Here is a 22,810-nt window from a genome sequence, read left to right on the forward strand (position 1 = left end):
TCTGTATCCGTCCTGAGGATCTTTGATGAGTATCGTATGACGCCCGAAGCCGAGGATGTAACAATGCCAATGGAACTCCGAAACTTGTTTGACGTCTGGGGTAACAACAAGAACCTCGCTTCCAAGTGACACCAGGAGATTGGACGCACGGTTCGCTTGGTGAGAAGGATGAAAGATGAAACCCAATCACGCACAGACCCGCCAATCAATCAATCAACCGATTAAATCAGTGAAAACAGATCAGAGAGCACATCCGCAATATCGGAGAATTTATCTGTACTTGACCCTTTCAAGATGAAACGAGGTCAGGAGTAGTTGTTACAACTCGTGCTTCGACGCGGGGCACTCGAGCCCTCGACGTGTTTTACTTTTCACAAAGAATAATAAACTTTGATTCATCCTTCTTCTTTCTGTTCTCTTCTGCTGACATTGAACAGCTTTGGTCGGTCCGTGTCATGCTGGGGGATCCGCGTCAATCCAGCAATGCCAGAAGCTTGTACCGTGTATCAGCGTGAATGATTGGGGTGCTTCTCTGTGAGATTGATCAAAATGAGACAGACACCCGATCCATCAAATGATGAATCCATCAAAGAAGATCGGTGAATCAATTAATTTTCGGTAAGAGAATCACAACACCTGTTCCTGACCATCTCATAGTCGGGTGTCATCGTTCCTCCGGAAAGAAGAGACAAGAAGAACTTGACGACGAAAGAAATGATAAGGCACCTGAAAACTCGCTGGCATTCGGAAGTCTAGAACACCAGGACGACCGTAACTTCCAATCCGTAACTTAACGTTAATTCATCTCGAGATGATACACAAATCTCCGAGATCGAGATTGAGGGCTTCGTTTCGTTTGCTCGTTAGAGACGGCATGTCAATATCATGAGCATTCTTATTGTTCTATAAAACCCCCTGTCTCTCTCTTCTCTTGATCTGACTTTTACCCCTTCTTCTTCACACTCTCAAATTATCTTCATCAACGACCTTACACCGTACCAACATACTAGATAGGACTTGACGTCCGTATAAATCGCCCTCACGCTCATTGTTCAGAACCACAATACTTTCATTACTTCTAAGTCCACATCGTACCTGAACCTTATATAACGCCCAGACCAAGACCATCGTGACGACCGCATTCTACATCTTCACTACATACCCCACTAAATACAGTATCATCACGACTTAGCTCACGCTTACGCTAACACATACCATGTTCGCTCCTACCGTCCTTTTCCTCACTCTGGGGTCGTTCGTTGCCGCTGCGCCGCACTGCAGACCTCATCATAACGAGACCGCTACGGCCATCACGTACTGGTACACCCGACATCATGCTATGTCCACCGCTATTGCCGTTTCTCCTACTACCTCTAATTCCGCTTCAGCATCTTCTGCGAAACCTACCGCAGTAGACAACGCCACTACCTCCGCCGCTAGCGTCAGCGAAGTACCATCCTCGACCGTCGAATCAAGCATCGTCGAAGTCACTCCCACCTCAAGTGAGGTCGCCTCAAGCGCCGTCGAGGCTTCTTCAGTCGAAGTATCTACCACATCTACCTCGGAATCTGTGGTCGCACCTACGAACTTGGCAGCGGCTCCTACCAACTCGTCGTCGTCTGGATCAACTGGTGATGCCGATGCTGATTTGTTGGTACAATTACACAACGATTTCAGAGCTCAATACGGTATGTCATTCCCCTTCCATCCCCGATACTCTTCGTTGTGATAAAAGCTTATATATGCGCATTTGGTCATTTTAGGTGCTGGCCCAGTTACCTGGAGTAACACCTTGGCCGATTACGCCAAGTCCCACGCTACAGCTTGTAACATGGAGCATACGTGAGTCTAGCCTCCCCGTACCATTCCAGCATTTCAGTATAGTACGTACAGCTTACGATTGATTTATTGGTCTCGCAGTGGTGGACCATACGGAGAAAATCTGTAAGCGTCGTGTCGCTCGCAGTCTGATTGTTTGGAACCAGCCGCAAGTGCTGATCACGATATCTACTTTGAATAGAGCTGCCGGCGCTGGCGGTGGATACAGCATCACCGACGGCTTCAACGCATGGGCAGCTGAAGCTCGTGAGTCGGATCGTAGATTCCACCTCATTACATCAAATTGACTAGCTGACTGATAATTCTGGTGTTTTTCTAGCCGAATACGACCCAAGTAACCCTCAATACAGCCACTTTACCCAAGTGAGCACAATTCCTTGGACTTGCTGATCTATTGGAACGGAAGCTGGCTGAGCTCATATGTAATATCTTTTAGGTCGTATGGAAAGGAACTACCGAGATTGGATGTGCCGCCGTATCATGTGCGGACGGAACTATCTTCACTATCGGCAGTGTAAGCCATCCTTTCCTTACTTCTGCTGAGGTCTCCCGCACGACAAGACTGCGCTGATCAAATACAATTTCATGACTGTAGGACTCCCTATACATCATGTGCGAATATAACCCCGCTGGAAACGTTATCGGTCAATTCGCCGAGAACGTCGGAGCCAAGTCCTCCTAAGCCAGCCCCCCTCTCGCTACGAAATATGCTAGAAGCATACGAACAACGTACTTTGAATCATTTTAAATATTACCTTGGATAGGTCGTATCTGTTTCAATCAATCAATCATTGCTGTGCAATTGGATCTATATCTATGACAATATGCTTTCATATCTTATGCACCATACTATACCATGCCAGATGACGCTTATGAGATACACTATACATGCGATTGATTGCGATAACTCACAAAGTGGAACGGTGTCGGAACCACTTCGCCAAAGTAATCTCTCGTTCCCCTCGCAGCCACCAGATCCATATTCTTACCCTAACTTATGCGCGTGCAATATTTTGACTGATCCAACGTTTGTGCGATGAATGCGAAGGGAGGATCACTCCTTTCCGAAGAAATGCTTATTGAAGAAATTCACCGCATTCTGATTCGCATTTTCGAATGCCTCTTTCGTCGGCTCGTGGTCGAGCGTAGGTCTCGAAGCGAACCCATGTACCGTATCTGCGGATGATCAGCGGAATCCTGGGATTAGTGACGGTCTGCCTGGTGGGGTCGTACTGCTCTCTCTGCCACGAACAGTTGCGTGACGTATACACACTGTTGAAAGCAAGGTGTTTGCGTATTTATGTGTTTGCTTACCTTTATGAACAACAACTTCAAAATCTATCCCTTCTTCCTCCTGTTTCTTCTCTAAGATAGGACGGAGGTAAGCGATTTCCTTGAATGTCATGAACGGATCATGGTCCGGTAATTGCCAGCTCGTGGGTTTAGTTATATTCCCGTATGTCTTTCTTTCGGGTGATGGGTGGCATAAGACACCGATGTCCAAGATCGAACTTCCATCTTGAATTTGCTCAGAGCTGGAGTTGGAGTCAGAGTTCGTACGGTTGGTCTGGGCGATAGACATGAGATGGAGGATTATAGCTGCTCCGCGACAGTATCCTATTGCTCCCAAAGAGGTGTAACCCTCGGCCTTGAGGTCGTTGAGGGCCTAAGATGGTACACGAATTAGTCGATGGAGATAGTGGTCATCACAATCATGGATATATGATGAGAACAAACGGCAGTTGCACTATCATCAGGGATAGACAGAAAATGATGGCGATGAAGGAACGAGCAGAGATGGGTGTAATTGGACTCACCGCTTGAGCCAAGGGGATCTGTGTATTGGGCGAAAGCATCATAGGCAAATAATTCCGGATCTTCCATAGCGTGGTGATCCATAACCAGATCGTGTAGAGCCATGAGCGATTGGCATATTCGTCCGGGTAGATCGGTGCAACCCCGTCGATCAACTCGTGCGGGAGGGTCTTCGCTTTAAGTCACACAACCCTCGCAACAGTCAGCAGATTACTTCTAGGCTCATCAAAATGGTGCGGAGCGGAAAGACAGCTTAGGTCTCAGTGCACAATTGACATGTGAATCTGTGGGCATGGGGGACAGGGATGGCACAAAGTCCATGGCATCACTTACGGAAATACTCCGGTACATACACGTTCAACTTCAGCGCTTCAGCTAGAGCATCCGCTATGATCTTGGGGTTGGGCTAGAAAAGATAGACGAACACGCAATAAGGAGACGGAGAACGAGAAAGAGATACTGTATATCAGCTTCCTAGATCCTAGTTCTTGGGACATCGCACATTGCTTCTATTGCCAACGTGCAGAAGGTGTTACAGTAGGATAACAGACCAGGATAAGAGGGGATCATCACACAGTAACATAGTAAGACACTCACAGTCCCAAGTCCTCCGGGATCAGTGAACAGCACTACAGCTTTTTGTTTATCTCTCACTGCTCCTTCTCCGCCTACAGGGAAAGTATGATATCTCGATATCTTCCTATCGACCGTCTTGGGCTCCATCCGACCCCTGGTTTCGCCCGTGAGGACACCGCCTTTCAGACAGCAAGGCGAGATTGGGATGAGCACCATCGTGAGCGAACGTCTCTTGGACTTTGGATCCGCACCAGACTAGGATCGAAGGGGAAGGGGAGGGTGGACGAATTCAAGCGCAGATGCAAGTACAGAAGAATCTTAGCAGATAGGAAGTTGTGCTGTTAGGTCTCTTCGCCTTGTCATTCAAGTGTAAGTTATATTTAGCAGCTTATCGCTGCAGACTCATTTTCTCACGGGGGGTAGCTTCTTACCCGGTGCCTGATCGCGGTGACTCATCGGAAGCAGAACGCAAGAATGTTTTACATCCGGTACGTGGGTGAGAGCAATGCAGTTTTGCCCAGATTCTTCGCATATGAATGCATACTACTGGCCGATTACCGTGGTATGCAACTGTCGGTTCACCTACAGAGAGACAGACTGACGGTACTTAGGCTCATTCCAGATTCACTCTCTCGCGAGCAGTTGTTTCTTACAGAAATCTATGGCCGACGCATTCGCTTCGTCAAACGCTTTCTTGGTAGGCTCATGTTCGAGCGTAGGGCGAGCTGCGAAGCCATGCACAGTATCTATGACAGTTCCACAGACCCACGGATGATTTCTCTGTCAGCTCCAGGCCACCTGACCAAGATGGGCATTTTGTCAATGGCAAGATGGGGGGTGTTTGTGGAGAACCGAGAAATTGAAAGATTGGAAGAGGGCGTTACGCACCTTGATGTACAACACACTCAAATTTCGACCGGTCTTCATCCACTTTCTTCTGGAAGGTATTCTTCAAGAGCTGTATATCTTTATCCCCGAACATCTGGTCATGATCCGCCAAATGCCATTTCGTGGGTTTATCGATCCCTGCCCAAGTCGATTTCTCAGGCGACGGATGACAGATGATACCTCCGACTAGAGTCGTATTAGCTTGATTGGCGAGGAGGTATTGAACCATTGCTCCTCCTCTGCAATAGCCTACGGCGACGACTTTTTCGAAACCTTCCGAAGTGAGATCGTTGAGGGACTGCAATGGTTTCGATGGCCAATGTTATCAGCTAGTAAACTTGGCTCGGGACTGCCTTGCACCCTCAGAATCCCAATTCGTGCACCTGATTCCGAATACACGCCGGGAAAGAGGCAGTACGTACAGCTTGAGCGAGTGGGACTTGTTTCTTGGGGAAGAGTAACATGGGCAACCATCTCCAAGTCTTCCATAATACTTCTCCGATCATATAGATTGTAGTTCCCCATGATCGAGCGGCGTATTGATCTGGATAAAGAGGTGCGACCGGGTCGTATACGTCGACAGGGGGTGGGTCGACTGCGAAAGTGAGATCAACACACATCTCGTCAGCTTCGTCTGTAGTCACGATGGCCTTTGACTTGTTTGGGTTCTCGTGATGGTTTTCGTGACATAATGATAACATCACCGACTTACTGATGTACTCGGGTACGAACACGTTGATCTTGAGTTGATCTGCGAATGCGTCCGCCATGACCTTGGGATTGGGCTAGAGTATAGCAGGGATGGCATAGGTGAGTTGTTAGCCAGGACATGGATAGACGATCTCAATGAGGAGGTACGCGAATAATAGTCAGTAAGAGGTAAGAAAGCACTCACAAGACCCAGTCCGAATGCATCGGTGTACAACACCAAAGCGACTTTATCATCCACTATCACCCCATCAGAAGGCTTAGCATGATATCTTCCGACCTTTTGGGTATCATTCGCAGGGACAAAACAGCCGCGGGGTTCGCCTGTGAGACGACCGCCTTGAAGGCAGCATGGAGAGAGGGGTATGAACGACATCCTCTAATTCCAATTTGAGTATTGGTCAGAGAGAGAAGAAGGTAAAGGAAGAGTTGATAGATCGAGCTGGATATGACTACTTGCTACATTCTTATACCTGAACAACAAGCACCTTTTATTCGGTCCATGCGCATGCGCATGGGCATGGGAAGATGCAGTCAACCATCCTTCAACTTTCGTCGTAAATCATCAGATAGATAGGATCTTGTTCGGGGATCTGCACCTCGGTGATCCGTGCCGAAATATTCAGAGCACTTGCCGATTTTGAATTTCATACACGAGTAGCTGAGGTAGTTGGCGGACAACGCCGACATTACATAACAGGACATGACGTCGGAAGCAAAGATGAACGAGGATCGATTTCGGATTTCCATGCTCGGACTTGATCATCCATCCAGTTGTTGCTGTTATCATTTGTATCTATATCTCATATCCTCCTGAAGGAACGCTCAACTTAAGCTACAGCTTCAAGACCCAGATCTCCCTAACAATACTTTTGCCCCAAATCCCACTAGTCTAAGGACACAATGTCCCGCTCAATTACACCTCTACGCCCTTTTCTCTCTTCTTTCCGCCCGGCCCTTCAACCCAGACTACTATCCCCTGCTCACCATTTACCCCGGTTCTCCCCACCTACGCTTGGAGTATCGTCCAAAAGGTTATTCCAAAATATACTATCGCCGAATCCCGACTCAACAGACGCCCCTAATTTAGCTATAAACAAGCTCACCGCTCGTGGATTTATATTATCGGATAATCTGGTCATTCCTGGCGGATGTATATTCCATTCTGGACGAGCTGTATTATGGGATGTCGATCCGCCGAAAACCAATGAGGGGACGCTAGACTTGATGTGGAAAGGATGGGGTGTTGAGAGGTTTAGGGTTTTCGAAGTTGTTGTTCCGAGGCCTGGTAAGTGCACTCATTCTCCACTCCTACATTCACAATCACTATCAATGAATCAGGTCAAGGTCGGAATTGCAAGGGAGCGAGATCTCAGCAAAAGCGGGACTGGAAGACGAAAACGGGGATGAACCAATAGGACTACTCGCCTACCAATCGGGGGCGATAATTGTAGCTTGATGACAAGGCTGATCACACGATTGTGCAAATTGTCGACTTGATAGAGATACTATTATTTGGCACGGGGCAAACAGCCATTCCGGCGCCAAAGGCAATACGAGAATACATATCCGGCTTAGGTATACAGCTGGACGTAATGGATACGGTATGTTGATTGCTTTGATCGCAATAGTCTGATCAAATGAAGATGGCTTAGAAGAAACAAATTCGCTGACGATGCTCTGTTGTTGTGTATAGAGAAACGCCGCATCAACGTATAATCTCCTGGCGGAAGAAGGCAGGACAGTAGCTGCCGCGCTGTGTCCTCTGGACGGTATAGATCCGAGGACGGGGGAATCTCGAAGGTGATAGAGATAGCTTCGGCTCTGGTGGAGAAGAGCAAGAGCAAGTTGGGGGTATAGATTTAGTGAGACTAGGCCGAAGATGATTGGCAAGAAGCAGCCGGATCTCTTCTTGTCTGGCTCTTTGTTGTCTAACATCGAACGTCGGTGGATGTGGGATGAGAGTCTGCAGCTGGAATTCACAATTCGATTTCCTCGTCTCGTGGCGATGGTCCATTCAGGCGAGTCACCACATAAGATATACACATATATGCATAAAGACATTATCTCTCTGTTCTTCCTCTCCTCGTGGCTTGTTAGGTAGACTCGAGGTGATTAGTCGTATACTGTATTCAGGAAAATTGTATGTACATTAGCTCTTGCTACGACCGCACAAGACGGACATCGGAAGGGGTTCCATATGATCAGCAGCTGAGCTCGACTTACCATGTATCAAAGCGAAACTGCCTATCCAAAATAACAAGAACCCCAATAAATTCTCCTGGCCTATCCCACTTAGAGCCCAAAGACCTTTCCAGCTCTTCCCACGGGCCCCGGTTGTACTTGCGCTTTCCCCTGCCGGGCCGCCGTTTGTGAGGTTGGAATGCGCTTGAGCGACGTATCGGGTTACATCGCCATTACATTTCACGAGTAGGAGTATGATCGAGGTGAATACTGATGTGAGGATGTACAAGGCGAATCCGTATAAGTTGGTCAGGCCTAATAAACCTGCGATAAGTCCCGAGAAACATGCTGCGTACTAAGATAGACAAATGAGGAAGGCCTAGATCAGCTAGATCTTCGAGATGATTGCGCAGACTGTATTTCGGGAACACTTGCTGCGTGTGTTTGTGTGTGAAAGAGAAGAGGTGTATGATCAACTTACTGTACCCAACGAAGAGAGGATCCGGTTGTTGTGAATGACGGACGGCGGGTGGAGAGGAGAAGCTTCAGGAGCGAGATGCGCGCCCGAAGGCGGAGGTGCAGTGGGGTTCATATTGCTTCTGGTGCCGTCTTGACCGCGCTCGAATGGAGATGTATTCGGCTGTCTGTGACTGTGTAATTGAGAGTTGGTTGGAACATGACAAGATTTCAGACATCGAATCGTTGCGACAACCCGACGAACGGAATCAAATTGTCCTAGATTTCCTCAAAGTCAAAACCGGCCAAAGCGCGTTTCGATAAAAATCAAGAGCACCCATAAGATATTCATGTTGCCTCAACTTAGAGATTATAGCAAACCATACTATACTGCAACGTCCATTGACCAAAGCGGCCCATCACAAATAAATACGCCTCGTTCCAGCTATCTCGTGAGACCCACAGTAGGAAAGGTCGTAGTCGAAATCAACATGTCTTCTCCTTCCACACCAGGCCCATCGACTCTCCGAGCCCGCTCGAACCGCCCTCCATCTCTACAAAACATCGAGTCGAACCACGATACCAATGAATGCACCTCCCCAAGCCAACGCGGATCCCCTGGACCTTCAAGTAGTCGAACACAACAGCAAGAGCATGACGATCCAAGATCAGATGATACCAATACGGCTTCGGCCTCAGTCGCAGGTTCAAATGTACAGTTTCCCGGAGGTCTGTATTTGCCAGCTGTGAAATGGACAATAGGCGGTATAGGTGGGTCCTAGCTGCCTCTGCCCTGTGATCCCGTCGGATGAACCGGATATGTGTAGCTGAGCTGAACAATCTTTATCTGTGTGATATGAAATGACATGTAGAATCGCCTCGAAGGCATATGCGAAGTACGCCCAGTATATCCACTGTAAGTCATCCCCATGTCATATCATTTCATGTCCCTCATTCAATCAATCAATCAATCATTCATTCATTCGTTTGCTCCCCGCCTGCGTTCTCTAATTCTTACGTGACAACCGCTGCACCTCCAGCCGTTCAGCTGATATCATAACCACATGTGCAGTCTCGATACGACTCCTCTGATTCACCTATGACTTCATCCACAATACAACCCCGAAAAACACAAGAAGACGACTCGCAAGAGACACAGTCACCACCACCACCACCTCCAGCGAGTCGAGCGGTATTCAGGAGTAATCCGACGATCAAGAGCTGTTTGAGCGGGCTGAAGATGGATAGAGCGGATGAGATCGCTAGATTGTTTGGGGTTTGATCTGTCTTGATCATCATCCGACGGATGTCTCCAATACGGATACACATGTAAGGAGGTTGTCGTGACGATAGTGAACCGTCGCTTCGCCTACGTTTCAATTTAGACACTGTTTTACAATCAAGATTTGGCATTTATGAATCACTCGTAATCTCTCTTATCTCCCTGCCACATATGCGAGAATTGCTATTGCGTAGGCTATCGATCCCAGAGGGCGAGCTGAACTAGTCCAGGTACGGCTTGCGTCCACTGTAGATGATCTACGAGTAGCATGACAAGATTGGACACCGTTAAGTCGTAAACCATGCATGTCACCATGAGTCACCATGATACCCTGCATCAGACATGAGTTGCTATGTCATTAGGCCATCTCCGAAGCTGTGATCGCCACGCACGTGGTAAACGCTCAGGATATCGGGTTTGACGATAACCGTGCTGTACCATCGTGTCCGTTATCTCCTCTTGCTTCTGCTTCTGCTTCTTAATGACTTGATTTCTCGCTTTGAGTGCTTCTTCGCCATACATTTACATACAGATCATCCAACATTAGCATACACACTCACTAAGCTCACGCTTACACGATTTAGAAGTATCACGACATCGCCCGGTCGGTCCCCAATCTTCCTTTCAACGAACCTCGTTTCCGTGACGCCTCCAACTTGACTCGACTTCTTACGCTTGGACCGTCTCCGATTACATCGCAGCTTTTCTTGCGTATCCTGCACACTATCGTCCACTCGCCCGCAGAAGCTGAACAGAGCTGAGCTGGGATCGGGCCACGACAGCGAAATTATCCTATATAAGTGACCCGTCGCCTGTGTCAACCATTATCTACAATCATCGATAAAGATAGCAGCGCAATTCACCACCTTCAATAACTAACAACCAGTCGAATATCCCATATAACCATGTCGAACGCACCAAAGATCAACGTCTCTTCTCACCCTTTGGTTCTATCCAAACTCACTCAGCTCAGATTACATGACCTGCCCGCCAAGGATTTCAGAGAGGGCATAAGGGCTATCGGGTGAGCATCGCCACATTTCCTTACACTTCCATGTCTTTCCAAAGCTATATGAGATCTACGAAGCAATCTCATATCTGTCCTGGGCTAATTTCGGTGAACGAGGATAGGTCCATGTTGATATACGAGGCATCGCGTCATCTGCCTGTTGCCGATGTGCCTAATGTAAGTCCAGCCCGCTTCATGTCGATATATTCACCTCCCTCAGCATCTCCAACGAGACTCTTAACGCATCTTATCAACCTCATGATCAGCCGTAAGGTCTCTGCTGACAGGATTCCCAATCCGCATAGCTCCAATCGCCCGTTGCACCTTTCACAGGCCAGACTATCCCCTTGCGTATTGGTTTGTCCCCCATCCTGAGAGCTGGATTGGCTTTGGAAGATGGTAAGTTGGCCTTGGCCTCCACCCTACTCCCTTGCTTCCTGAGGGGCTGATGTCGTCTATTGCATACAGCTGCCCTGGACATGTTCCCGGAAGCTACTGTCCTTCATTTGGGTCTATTCAGGGATAAGGTGTCATTACAGGCCATTGAGTGAGTCGCACGATTCATAAAGGTATCTCCCTTGGCCCTGAACCCCCTCTCCATATATCTCCTAGCAACTCAGCTTGTGGGCTCGTAGGCGAGCTGGTGCTGAATCTGCTATAAACAAATAGGTATTACTCAAAACTTCCAAGTCAAGTGACAGCCGATATCGTATTCCTGCTTGATCGTGAGTAGTCGAACTATCCACATAAACCAATCATCAGCCTATCTTTCATGTCATGCAAATGCCCTGTCTGTATTCGTACGAAGCTGACGACACCTCGTGCGACTTTATACTCTAATTCTGATTCATTATAGCCTTAATCGCGACTGGAGGAACAGCTTTAGCCGCCCTCAACATGTTAACCGAGTGGGGACTCAAGCCATCCCAGATCAAGATAATCTCTGTCCTAGGGTCCAAACAAGGTGTAAGCAATGTGTCTGAGGAATTCCCAGATGTCGAGGTGAGTCAAAAAGACTTCATTCAGATCCGGCCGAATTGGACTGACCTGACCATCTCTGTCTGTCTACCTATCTCGGATTTGCGAATTGTGAAACAGATATACATTGGAGCTATAGATGATGTATTGACTGAGAAAGGATATATCTCACCTGGATTAGGAGATGCTGTGAGTTTCAGTGTCAAGTATCATCTGTGTTCTGGTGCCACCTCCTAGTCGATAATGTGTCCTCCTTCGCTCACCTCTTTCGAACCTGATTGTCACTGTAAGCGTATCTGAGCTGACGGCTATCGCTCGCTTTCACGCAGGGTGATCGAGTATACAGTACTTAGAAATCTCGATCCTCAAATACATTGAGCAGCCCTTCGAATCTCATCAGCCAAGGTCGTTCACTTTTTCTCTTTCCTCTCTTTCTCATCTCCGCACCTTGCCACTCGTACCGTTTTCGTCCTATGCGTAATTTGATCCATCTCCCTTAGTTGTCTCGTCGGTACACATATACACATGCATTAATACCGTTGTACCGGTCCAGAGACTCTCAGTGGAGACGATAACACGTAAATAACATGACATGATCTGCATGATGTCTATATATACGAGCTACATGAGCTGAACTCTATCACACTTTTGTTTCGTGATCATGAGGAAGAGGGGATGTCTATACAATCAAGTCGCCCAAAATTCTATTCTATGTGTGAGGAGGATTCGAGGAATCGCCTTTTGTCGAAAACCAATCGAGACTCTTGATTTACCACTGACAATGACGTTGACAACGTCGATCTCCAAGGTGGAGGAGAAGAAGGTGTTGCTTGTGTCGATGCTGACGGTTGGATTATGATACTAATCCTTCTTCTTCCCATTACTATGCCCATGACCATTGTGACCGTTCCCATTCATATGTCGTAAAATATCATCTTCTCCCAGGCTATGCCTCCTCCTTCCCGATTTCAACCACGTTTCCCAGCCGCTCGTGGATCCGGTTCCAGCAAACATGATCACTCGGTCTCTTGCTGAGCCGTTTAATCCATCTCCGTGGCCTGCCTGTGCGTCCCAGTGTAACCCGTTGGTCACTCCGTCTATTTGCCGTTGAGCATATATAACACCTGTCAGCTTAATCTGAATTTGGTTGAGGCATATCCTTAATGAAGTGCCACTCACGTCTCTCCAGATATCTTCGGACTCTCTATACGGTGTAAGGGCAGACAGGGATCGGAACAGATCAGTCAGTACAGAATAAGACCTCAATCAACCAAATTATACCAGTACTTTATGTGATGGAGATTTGAGGAAAGGCCAGTCATGCTAAACGTAGATGTTTTAAATACGCTCAACTCACAGCAGCGTCTATTATCATATCTGTCCCACCTAAGAAGAACGCTGTCCGATGAGAATCGGCTCCACCGGGAATCTCGTCGAAGAATAATGTATTGTCAGCCCAGTCGAAATACTGATCAGAGTCCCCATTATCAGCGACGCGACTGGACTCAGCGCAACGAGAGGGATTGTAAAACTCACACGTGAAATGTAATTCGCTATCCCCACTTCGGAAGCTATGAAGTAGTATAACAATAACTCTAAAGCCTGTGTTCACTCCATCAGCTTCAGGGTCTCGCTTATCATCTTCCGTTATGCACCAGCTCAACTCACATTGCTAGGCTGGCGATAACAGAAGTTATAGCAGACATCTGACATGACACAACATCGGAAGGAGCATATCTTATCAGCATTCAATCTCATCCAGGATGAAGCGTACCTCATGAGAAGGGAACCCTGGCTGGCCAGAGTGAAGACTGACCTCCTTCCCAGAGACAAAATACCACTGGGTCGACGAACGTATTCCTCTTGATTAAAGTCGGACAATCCTTGAGTATCCACCCGTGACCCACGCTTCCATTACTATGACTGAGCATACTGACCCCTCCTCTAGCTGATGATCTGGCAGTCTCATCCCAGAATCCCCATTGGGTACAGATTTTCTTCATCGAGCGCACGAGCTCCGCACGGGTACATGGACGAAGGTGTCTATGGTGGAAGAGCGATTGTGAGGTATGTGGCGACAATGGGATGAGGATTGGGTGAGTGGGGAGCGAATGTAAGAGGTGTTTGATCAGAAGGTGTGATTGAAGCTATGACATTCGGTGTCAACACTTGTCAGCCAGACATTTCAACAATGATAGTCAGAGAATAATTAGGAAAGCCATCTGGGAGATCGACTTACCAGTCCAAATCCTAGCCCATGCATATACACGATAGGAATGGCATTCGACACGGTTTTTCCCTTCTCGGGAGTCCAACCTTTCGGTATTCGAATGAGGTATCTGCCATGAACACACAGTTGTAAATGATTAGCAGAGTTTACTTGCGAGCCAAATTTGTCCCCGGATACAGGCAAGGCGACTCACTCCATATCGCCTTCGCGATACTACGCAACCAATTCATTGTGGCATCGTAAGCGTAAGCGGGGTAAAGCAGGTTCTGATGACTGGGTAAACTTACCAAACCCATCCCTTGATATGGATATACCACTTCTTGCAGAAACAAATTGATGACGTTGGTCACGGCGTATAGTATCAGCGGTCGAGCTTTCGCCTGACATCGTCAACGTGATCTCGTCAGCCATTGTATCTTCTGTATTTCAAACCCAGTAAAGAAGGGTCGGTGACATATGAGCGAAGTAAGGCGGATGCAGTAAAACTCACATGAACGGGATCCATCGTCAACCTCATGACCTGTATCTTCGGATCATACCCATCTTCGAATTCCGAGCCGGTCCTAGCCTCTAAGAGCTCGACGCAATATTCCAAATACTTCTTGTTCTCTTCATCTGCCAAAGCTTCTTCGAGCGAACAGTTGAAGCAGGACCACGCAAGCCAGATCTCGATATTACGTCTTTTGATCGTATCCCACGGCGCATAGTTGAACCTGTTTGCCCAATTTACAGAAGGTTGAATCAGTGTCGACTCTCCTTCTTCAATTTGTCGACTTGCGACAACCTAGGCTGACCACGTCAGCTTGAATGGGGTGACTCACCAAGTCCTAAGCCTTTCTCTGAAATCAATAGCCCTCTTGTCCCACGGATGCAACTTAACAATCTGCTCATTCTCATCTATTATCCCCTCGTACCCCCATTCCTTCCTCTCTGTATTCGGCAACACCCCATTCTCCACTTGAGCTTTCAACTTCTCTTCTCTTTGACCTTCGTAATCCTCTACAAAAGCTTGGATCGTTTCTTTCTCCTGTTTGTCCATCTTACCCACTCTCTTCTTCTCTTGTATCCCCACTGACTCTTCATACTCTTTATTGCGTATGTGATGCAGTTGGGCAACAGATATGAAACCTTTCTGGTAATCTTCCTCAGCCTTTTCAATCTCCCATGATCGCTCTGCGTCTCCTTCTTCGTGCTTAACCACTCCCCTCGGAGGAACGGGATACGCGAGATTCGAATGTAAGACCCTCAAGAAGAGGATAGTGCGTTCCGAAATGGGCAAGTTGGATGCCGGGGATGGCGTCTGGACGTATTTGATGAGGTATGATAGGTATATCGAGAAAAGTATTTCGGTGATTGCATATGCGGCGAAGATGGTAGCTGTCAGACCGGATGCGCCTGATAGAGCTGGTGTGAAGAGGGTGAACCATATGAGATAAGCACTGAAGTCAGAAATCGTCTCGTCAGCTTGAGTGTTCTGGACGAATCACAGATGGCATCGACAGATATCGTGGCGAAGAATGTATGATTAGGGGGAATATGGCCCGATGCTGGACCGGTCAGGCTTCGCCGTTTCGTTGTTGGCATTGGGAGATGGTGAGATCGCAATACCAGAGCCGATAAGAGGAAGAGGCCCGCTCACCAGCATAGTGGGGTGATCATCCATACACTCATGACCAACCCCAAAGCCACGTAATACCCCTGATCAGGCTTCTTCTTCTCATTCTCCAGAGGGTACACCTCATCCGGTAAAGGCGAGAGGGAGGGTAAAACCTCTTTTGTCGGCATCTGGCGAGAGTGTCCACTTTCGCCTGGATAGATCGATGCGTTCGTTAAGTATGGCGAGAGGAGAAAGTAGATACCCCCTATATCGTTGAAGGTGACATACGAGAGCTATCTGGTCGTGATTCTATCTCGGAAGAGACGAGTACGTCGTCCTTTTATCTTGGGCAGCAGTTCAAAATGAATGCAGGCTGCGGTCTGACGCCAGCGTTGATGCCTCGCGGTCCTCGTATAGTGTGTTTACGTAGCTTATCAGCTGTGTCTTTGATGTGGAGAGAAGGTAGATGCTTGGGGGACAAAGGGGAACACTGAATTGAATTTGGATGTGGATGTGGGATGGATTCAGCTTGGATTGACTTTTGACTTTTGACTTTTGACTTTGACTTTTTGTTTACAACTTGTCACGGCGATTTCCGATAACGTCATCGACGTCACCCCTCGTGTAACCGTCTATATCTATATGCATACATACAATTGCTGTCCTCTGCTATCAAGCAGCGGAGCAGCATAAGAACTCCAGGCAAATTATTCCGTATATTGATACACAAATAGATGTGGGAGATGCGATGTTATCCAAGATAAGGTTGGCCGATCCAACTGTCCTCAGCCTTCCCCTTCCCAAAGCAAGACCCCAAATCCAACACAGATCATTCCCACTCCCAAAAGCGTCTGACCGTCAGGTATCTGTCCCAGCCATATCGAATCTACCAGAGCGACTAATCCAATAGTAAGTAAATTAGCTACTGAAGAGGTCGTCGGCCCCCATATCCCTATCAATACCATCAGACCTGCATTCTACAATCAAAGCAAAAGGGTCTCGTCAGCTACTTGCACCATGATAGTGAAGTTCACATGAGGGGGGACGACGGCTTGAGAAACACAGAGACAGGAAGGAGGGTATGGACTTACGTATAAGGTCCCACCAGCAAATATTGCCGCGAGACATGTCCATACGCCTTCTCCAGCTGGCCAAGCGAACGTCTCATACCCTGACCAATCTAACAGGAAGATAGGCGGCCATAGTAAGAGCAAGGTCGCCAAACCTATACATGAGGTGATGAAATTCGCATGTAATGCAGGAGGCAGATCTACTATCGATCCATTTTGTATCGAATGACGGTTCTGATTTTGATTTTGATGCAAGTGAGTGGAAGGGAGTAAACCTGCACCGGAAGTTGTTCTTGATAATGGCGGAGTCAACTCGATTGGCGTCGGCGTAGAATCTGTACCTTGGTACGGATGACTCGATCGTTGCGATATCGCACTTCCATTCTCATTCTCATGCAGATGACTTTCGTCTTCCAGCTCTGTCTCTGTCTCCATCCGGTTATTTGCCGTGTGTGTCGGTAAGGGCGAATAGCCTGTTGCTAATGTCGAAGAGGTTACGCCGCCGTGTCCCTCGGGTAAGGCGAGTTTGTAGATCACTTCGTAAAGGCCCAAGATGATTGCGCCTGCATACCATAGCAGCATAAGATAAGACAGGTCGCTGACTTGGAGAGAGAAGAGAGAGCAAGAAGAGATGGAAGGGCGAGAGAGTTTCAACTCACCAAATAACATAATACTATCCCCCACAAATCGACCCATCAACCCCTCTTCTTTTGATCCATCCGCCGCATCCGTCAAACCGTCTAAACTGATCACAAACACACCCACGAAAGCCAAGACAATACTGCAGATCGTCACTTTGCTAAGGGTTTGGTTCAGGAGCAACAAGCTGAAGAAATACGTTGCGAATGCCGAAGTCGAGTAAATCGAAGTTATATCGATAGGCGGCGATAATCGCATAGCTACATACCACGACAAACTCGGTATGGACAATATCATCGTAAGATAGACGATCTTCTTGCTCCATATCGGTATTATCTCTTTCCACGGCACTCCCGACAAGGTGGGGGCGACGTATGAGGTGTTTGAGATGGATGAAAATGTTGATGTTGATGTCGATATTGAGGAAATGGAAGATATATCCAATTGGTCAATCAAGATATGTTTGATACCCTCCATATAACTCCCTACGGATCTCTTTGTTGTGAGTTTCAGGATGAGAAGATGGATAGGGAATATCAGGCAGAAAGTCGAATGGGTAAGGTAGAAGGTGAAGTACGGTTTGTCATATTTGATATTGGCCAATAGGTTGTGGGTGAATTCCGTTTGGATGGCTGAAGCGAAGACGATGCCGATTAAGATAGAAGCTGGAAGTAATATCGAGGTTCCAGTCTTGGAGGAGGCAGAAGGGAGAGAGATAGTCGGGATGTGGATATGAGACTGTGAAGGTGTACGAGGGTGTGTGTAGGATTGAATGCCGGACATGATGCTGAGGTTGATTTCCGACTCGGCAGGAGAGAAATTGTACTGTGCGGTTGTTTACTCCATGATGGTCGAGGGTCGAGGGCCCGGCTGATTATGACTCAGCACAAGGACTAAAATATTTGAGGGCGAGCCAACGCACGAGACTGAATACTTTGTATGGCCGGGCAAACGCAAATAGATTGGCCAATGTAAATGAACAACAGACGACAGAAGAACAGGATCAATGCGATGTGCGGTAACAGCTACACTCCGGGTGTTTCGGTTAAACACAAACTCAATTCAACCGAGCCTAAATCATGGTTAACCTGCCTGCCTGAAACAAGCCTCGTCCTCAAGCTACTCAAGCTATGCATCGACAGTACCTGCTCAGTACATCTGGGATCTCCTTCGCACATGACAAATATGGAGAGACAAGTGTTGCTGCATCCGATGACTGCTCGCTTCGGCAGTAGCTAATTACATATTTCGACAAATCTGGGCGGCTCAGACTCCAACTCATACTCAGACTTTTGCTTCTTTGCTTTCATTACCCAATTTGCCTTCCGAGACAATCTTCCCGTCCAACTCCTTGACCACCTGAAGATGAATATAATTAGCATACAGCCAATCAATTCAATGCGAAAACTTCTTAGAAATCGCAATCAAGCTTACCTCTTGACCCAATTCCCTCACTCGCTCAATATCGTGCCCTATCAAACTGACATGTACACCAGAATACAAATACGGATCTGTATGACACCCATCCTTCAGTAAGCCTTGGATAACACACACTCAGCCAGACTTGACGTGATGTCATCCCAATTCTGGAAGGTGAGGACAAGATGTCTCGTATGATGATCTGTCACTCACAAGAACCAACTCTGATGCCTTCTTTCTTCACTCTCGCTTGCAATTCGGTCAAGAAAGGTGCAATGGTAGATTCGGGTTTTCTACATGTCGACACCCGCATCGAAAAATTGGCACGGATCAGCTAAAGCCCAATCCAACGGCCCAAGACTAGCAATGTGATGACGAAACCAACTCACGAAGTGTATATGAGATGTCTGAATGGTTTACTCGACGCAGGCGGTAATGGCAAATAAGGACTCAAAGCCAGTAGGAGTTGCTGGAACAATGATGGGATCCCCGGGAATATACACAACTACGATTTTGAGTGCTCAGCATTTCGTCTTTGTCATTCTCTCTTCTCCGTACAGCAAGGGCAAAGGGGGTCCATTTCCGAGGACGACTCCGGATGGTATGTTCACAAGACTTGGGTTCAAGCAGGGACGACAGGAGACTAGACGAGAATGATCTGCACATACCTTGCCACCAAGTCTGACTACAGGAACCCATTTCTCCGAATCCACAAAGATGATCTCGCTCTTACTCTCATTCTCGCTGTCCTCTGCACCGCTGCCCGAATTAGTGGGGAACAAGGCCATCCGATTCCTAGCTTCTCGTTCTGCGGGCGTCGCGTTCTTCAGCTCTTCTCGTCGTTTCGGAGTTGTCAGCTCTGACATCCTTCGGATCGTTTCTTCATCGTGCTTCAATGGAAGGTTGAATGCTTTCCCCAATGAAGCATAGGTTATATCTGTACGCACACGAAGTGTCGCGTCAGCCCAATTAGCTTGATGCCCTGGAAAAAGGCGAATGCAGAGGCAGTCCGCTTGTCGATACCACTCTTGACGATGTGTTGCCCGCTCGCACTAAGCCTAAAAATCGAGGGAAGGGAGGAAGGAAGAAGGAAGGAAGGAAAGAGAAGAGGCGGAAACAGCCAGACCCACCATCATGGGTCGGTCCGATCCCTCCTGAGGTGACTACGAAGTCATACGCCTTTGTCATTCGTCTGGCAGCTTCAACACTGCGACAAGACGCGTACGGTGAGTCAGCCATCAAGAAAATTGTATACGTACAGTCAAAGAGGTTAAACTGAGGAGGGGATGGGATAGATCATGATTGACAACTCACATCTCATCTTCGTCATCTGCGATCACTTCGATCCTCTTCCTATGATAGGGAAAATGTCAGTGACTGATTCGATACCGTCAAGCTGCTGAAGCCTCGAAGAATTTCCTGACTGGACTTACAATTCTATTCCCAGATCAAAGCAGAATTGAGCAAAGAAGCTATCCAAGTCATCGTATCAGCTACTTCCCCCTCTTACAAACGCGAAGCTACTCGAGAAACGTTACACCCATAGCATAGGATCAATGGGTCAATCCTCAACTTACTTGGAGTTGGTATCTTTAGTTTTCCCATTCAAAACTTCATCCCTAGAACCCACATCAACCCAATTAATCAATATCACCTCAACATCCCTCGTCATCCAGAAGCAAGGCCACGAGCTTGAAGAGAATAAGTTGTATTCACCCGATAATCAGACATCCGGCAGTTTTGATATACTTCCCCTCTCCAAGGGGATTAGATACTGTCTGCGGATCCGTAGGTGGGAGGTTCGAAGCCTGACTCTGGCTTTGGTTCTGGCTTTGAGCTGAGGAAGACATTTTTCTGAAATTAGGTGATGCAGATAATCGAGTTCGACGTGGAGCCTTGAACGGAGTGGGAGTTCGCGTTTTCAAAGGATACCGAGGGGATATTGGTAGAAACGAAGATGACGCTGAGATTGGTCTGAGATTTACGTTCAAGGCGTGAATAAGTCTAGTGTGCGGAGTCTGTTTTTGAGGTAATGGAGTAAGGATCGTCCTGAAAGGCATCACCAACAAATGGCAGTCTGAGCAGACAAGAGATCTTGATAATGAAAGTATTCTTGGATGCGAACTGGAATAAGTGAGAGTGATAAGTTACGAAACCAATTGATTTCGTCATTTCTGACGTCCGGAAATAACCAGGCCGATCATCGGTAAGTGAATCTGCTTGTCCGGAGGCATGCATAATGCTGGCAGTCGGTGAATCGATACTATGCAAAGACGAGCTCTGGAGTCGAGGCGACACCACGTAGTAATGGGTATAAACAGCGACTGGCTAAGAATATTCATGCGTATGCTATGCGTAGTCCACTTGCAAACGCGGGAAACCGGCGGACACAAAGAAAAGGAGGACATAGATTGAGCATCTTCCAATCGACGTGTATTTGCATTTCATCTGTTTCTGAGAGCTTACAAGGAGCACGAGATGAGAGAAAGAGTAGTGCAATCGTTAAAAGAACAAAGATAAAGATGAACCATATAGTATAGGACGAATAGAAACAAAATCGATGAAAGATAAAATAGAAGCAAGATGTGAGATGTATCGCTAGACACTGATTCCGACTTTATTCTACAACCCAAAAACCGCACTCTGACCTGACCAGCGAGCCTAGAAGTCACCTCCGCCCATATCACCTCCGTCGAAATCACCACCACCTCCATCTTGGTATCCGTCCATATAAGCGTCGTTCTGGCCCTGCGAGTGTGACGTCAGGGGTAAATCAGCATCACTCGCAAAGAGAGCTCGTGAAGCACCGTTGTCGGGGCTAATCTTTTGTGCGTTGCACATTGAATTTTGTGCATCGTATATCGTGCGCACGTAAGGAATGGGAGGGGATGACAAGAAACAATGATCACCAGTCACTCACATCGGAAATCATATTACCTATCATCATACCACCTAACAAACCACCACCGACACCGAGAGCGGCCTGCGGGTCAAAACGTCTTAGTCAGCTCAAAGTCAAATTGTAGAATTGAAGGAGGTATTCCAACATCATGGATCGCAGGTAACGTAGATCACGAGCAAACTTACAGCTCCTCCGGCTCCCATACCTTGTCGCTGGGGTCTTTGCTGATACATCGGCTGCTGCATATATCCTCCCTGCTGCATATATCCTCCTTGCTGGGGGTATCCTCCATAACCGCCTTGTTGGGGGTATCCTCCGCCATACCCTTGTTGGGGGTACCCTCCATACTGTTGTTGTTGGGGGTATCCGCCATAACTCTGCTGAGGTCTGTTACTACCTCCTCCGCCGAGTTTAGAGAAGAGGCCACCTAGACCTTTCTTCTTCTCGGGAGGAGGGGGCGAGGTGTATCCCCCTTGTTGTTGAGGAGCAGGCGAGTACGATTGTTGGGGTGTGTAAGAAGACGAGTCCCGAGATTTATCATCGTAGTCGTTCTTAGATGGCGGTGCTCCGGCGGGTGGGGCGTATGAGCCGGATGAAGGTTGATCATCTGCTGGACTAAGGACAAGAATAATTCATGAGATTAATATACTGATGTTGGAGATGGTGACAGCCATAAGGGGAGGAGCATGAGATACTAAACGCGAGTGGCAATGCCTGACTTACTGCGTCCATTGCGAAGCTGCTCCGCCGGGGGCATTCTTGTTCACGTAGAACCAGGTCTTGTACTCCTCGTTGAATCTACGAGTATCACACGCACATGCATAAGCTACTTGATACCTCGCATAGCATCTTCATGGAATCCATTCGGCAGCAACAACACTCACTGGGTGATCCAGCCTTCTGGTAATGGTCGACTATCAGGATTAGCAGTCATGCTGATTGCTTAATTACAATGTCTTGGCGTTGAGATGTACGATAATGATCACGATGAGTAAGGAGTGGCAAGCGATTCCAGGTCTTCAGTGAGTGATGACAGTGGACAGCTGTGTAGAGGCAATGTGTCTTTATGTATCGACTATGAGGAATAGTGCAGTGGAATGAAATGGAACAAACAAGCTGAAGATCGATTACGAGTAACCAGGGCTCAAAGGGATACCTTTGCCCCACCATCATGCATCATTCATCATCCCATCATCCCATCAAACCGGCTCTCGGCCC

The 22,810-nt window shown here is 47.6% G+C and overlaps 11 protein-coding genes across 11 annotated transcripts; 4 read left to right on the forward strand and 7 right to left on the reverse strand.

Moving 5' to 3' along the window:
• Positions 1-1,216: 1,216 nt before the first annotated feature.
• Positions 1,217-2,521, forward strand: I303_108594 (uncharacterized protein; the record flags this gene model as incomplete). Its single annotated transcript, XM_018410355.1, has 7 exons — positions 1,217-1,688; positions 1,764-1,842; positions 1,921-1,944; positions 2,021-2,085; positions 2,159-2,202; positions 2,276-2,353; positions 2,435-2,521. The coding sequence occupies 7 exons, from the start codon at positions 1,217-1,219 to the stop codon at positions 2,519-2,521; spliced, it is 849 nt and encodes a 282-aa protein (XP_018260164.1).
• Positions 2,522-2,893: 372 nt separating this feature from the next.
• On the reverse strand, positions 2,894-4,446 carry I303_108595 (uncharacterized protein; the record flags this gene model as incomplete). The annotated part of the gene is made up of 5 exons (XM_018410354.1): positions 2,894-3,015; positions 3,154-3,505; positions 3,657-3,829; positions 3,988-4,060; positions 4,252-4,446. The coding sequence occupies 5 exons, from the start codon at positions 4,444-4,446 to the stop codon at positions 2,894-2,896; spliced, it is 915 nt and encodes a 304-aa protein (XP_018260163.1).
• Positions 4,447-4,854: 408 nt separating this feature from the next.
• I303_108596 (uncharacterized protein) lies at positions 4,855-6,202 on the reverse strand (the record flags this gene model as incomplete). Its single annotated transcript, XM_065969875.1, has 5 exons — positions 4,855-4,976; positions 5,119-5,416; positions 5,541-5,713; positions 5,831-5,903; positions 6,014-6,202. 5 exons carry the CDS (start codon positions 6,200-6,202, stop codon positions 4,855-4,857), a joined length of 855 nt encoding a protein of 284 aa, XP_065825947.1.
• A 527-nt stretch (positions 6,203-6,729) lies between these two features.
• Positions 6,730-7,633, forward strand: I303_108597 (uncharacterized protein; the record flags this gene model as incomplete). Its single annotated transcript, XM_018410352.1, has 3 exons — positions 6,730-7,114; positions 7,330-7,430; positions 7,523-7,633. 3 exons carry the CDS (start codon positions 6,730-6,732, stop codon positions 7,631-7,633), a joined length of 597 nt encoding a protein of 198 aa, XP_018260161.1.
• Positions 7,634-7,978: 345 nt separating this feature from the next.
• I303_108598 (uncharacterized protein) lies at positions 7,979-8,602 on the reverse strand (the record flags this gene model as incomplete). Its single annotated transcript, XM_018410351.2, has 2 exons — positions 7,979-8,365; positions 8,492-8,602. 2 exons carry the CDS (start codon positions 8,600-8,602, stop codon positions 7,979-7,981), a joined length of 498 nt encoding a protein of 165 aa, XP_018260160.2.
• A 355-nt stretch (positions 8,603-8,957) lies between these two features.
• On the forward strand, positions 8,958-9,748 carry I303_108599 (uncharacterized protein; the record flags this gene model as incomplete). The annotated part of the gene is made up of 3 exons (XM_018410350.1): positions 8,958-9,237; positions 9,339-9,382; positions 9,539-9,748. The coding sequence occupies 3 exons, from the start codon at positions 8,958-8,960 to the stop codon at positions 9,746-9,748; spliced, it is 534 nt and encodes a 177-aa protein (XP_018260159.1).
• Positions 9,749-10,653: 905 nt separating this feature from the next.
• Positions 10,654-11,972, forward strand: I303_108600 (uracil phosphoribosyltransferase; the record flags this gene model as incomplete). The annotated part of the gene is made up of 7 exons (XM_018410349.1): positions 10,654-10,772; positions 10,880-10,934; positions 11,063-11,156; positions 11,226-11,304; positions 11,427-11,482; positions 11,614-11,759; positions 11,856-11,972. The coding sequence occupies 7 exons, from the start codon at positions 10,654-10,656 to the stop codon at positions 11,970-11,972; spliced, it is 666 nt and encodes a 221-aa protein (XP_018260158.1).
• Positions 11,973-12,596: 624 nt separating this feature from the next.
• On the reverse strand, positions 12,597-15,750 carry I303_108601 (uncharacterized protein; the record flags this gene model as incomplete). Its single annotated transcript, XM_018410348.1, has 12 exons — positions 12,597-12,832; positions 12,915-12,939; positions 13,093-13,203; positions 13,272-13,337; positions 13,404-13,441; positions 13,552-13,882; positions 13,975-14,074; positions 14,159-14,178; positions 14,253-14,345; positions 14,456-14,678; positions 14,787-15,404; positions 15,605-15,750. The coding sequence occupies 12 exons, from the start codon at positions 15,748-15,750 to the stop codon at positions 12,597-12,599; spliced, it is 2,007 nt and encodes a 668-aa protein (XP_018260157.1).
• Positions 15,751-16,347: 597 nt separating this feature from the next.
• Positions 16,348-18,054, reverse strand: I303_108602 (uncharacterized protein; the record flags this gene model as incomplete). Its single annotated transcript, XM_018410347.1, has 3 exons — positions 16,348-16,539; positions 16,654-17,195; positions 17,292-18,054. The coding sequence occupies 3 exons, from the start codon at positions 18,052-18,054 to the stop codon at positions 16,348-16,350; spliced, it is 1,497 nt and encodes a 498-aa protein (XP_018260156.1).
• A 501-nt stretch (positions 18,055-18,555) lies between these two features.
• I303_108603 (uncharacterized protein) lies at positions 18,556-20,540 on the reverse strand (the record flags this gene model as incomplete). Its single annotated transcript, XM_018410346.1, has 10 exons — positions 18,556-18,630; positions 18,706-18,782; positions 18,904-18,983; positions 19,080-19,195; positions 19,359-19,627; positions 19,821-19,897; positions 20,005-20,043; positions 20,124-20,162; positions 20,268-20,309; positions 20,407-20,540. 10 exons carry the CDS (start codon positions 20,538-20,540, stop codon positions 18,556-18,558), a joined length of 948 nt encoding a protein of 315 aa, XP_018260155.1.
• Positions 20,541-21,351: 811 nt separating this feature from the next.
• On the reverse strand, positions 21,352-22,526 carry I303_108604 (uncharacterized protein; the record flags this gene model as incomplete). The annotated part of the gene is made up of 5 exons (XM_018410345.1): positions 21,352-21,438; positions 21,611-21,673; positions 21,778-22,207; positions 22,316-22,390; positions 22,477-22,526. 5 exons carry the CDS (start codon positions 22,524-22,526, stop codon positions 21,352-21,354), a joined length of 705 nt encoding a protein of 234 aa, XP_018260154.1.
• Between the last annotated feature and the right edge of the window lie 284 nt (positions 22,527-22,810).

The sequence above is a fragment of the Kwoniella dejecticola genome, chromosome 11 (assembly GCF_000512565.2).
Source record: "Kwoniella dejecticola CBS 10117 chromosome 11, complete sequence".
Classification (NCBI taxonomy): Eukaryota; Fungi; Basidiomycota; class Tremellomycetes; order Tremellales; family Cryptococcaceae; genus Kwoniella; species Kwoniella dejecticola.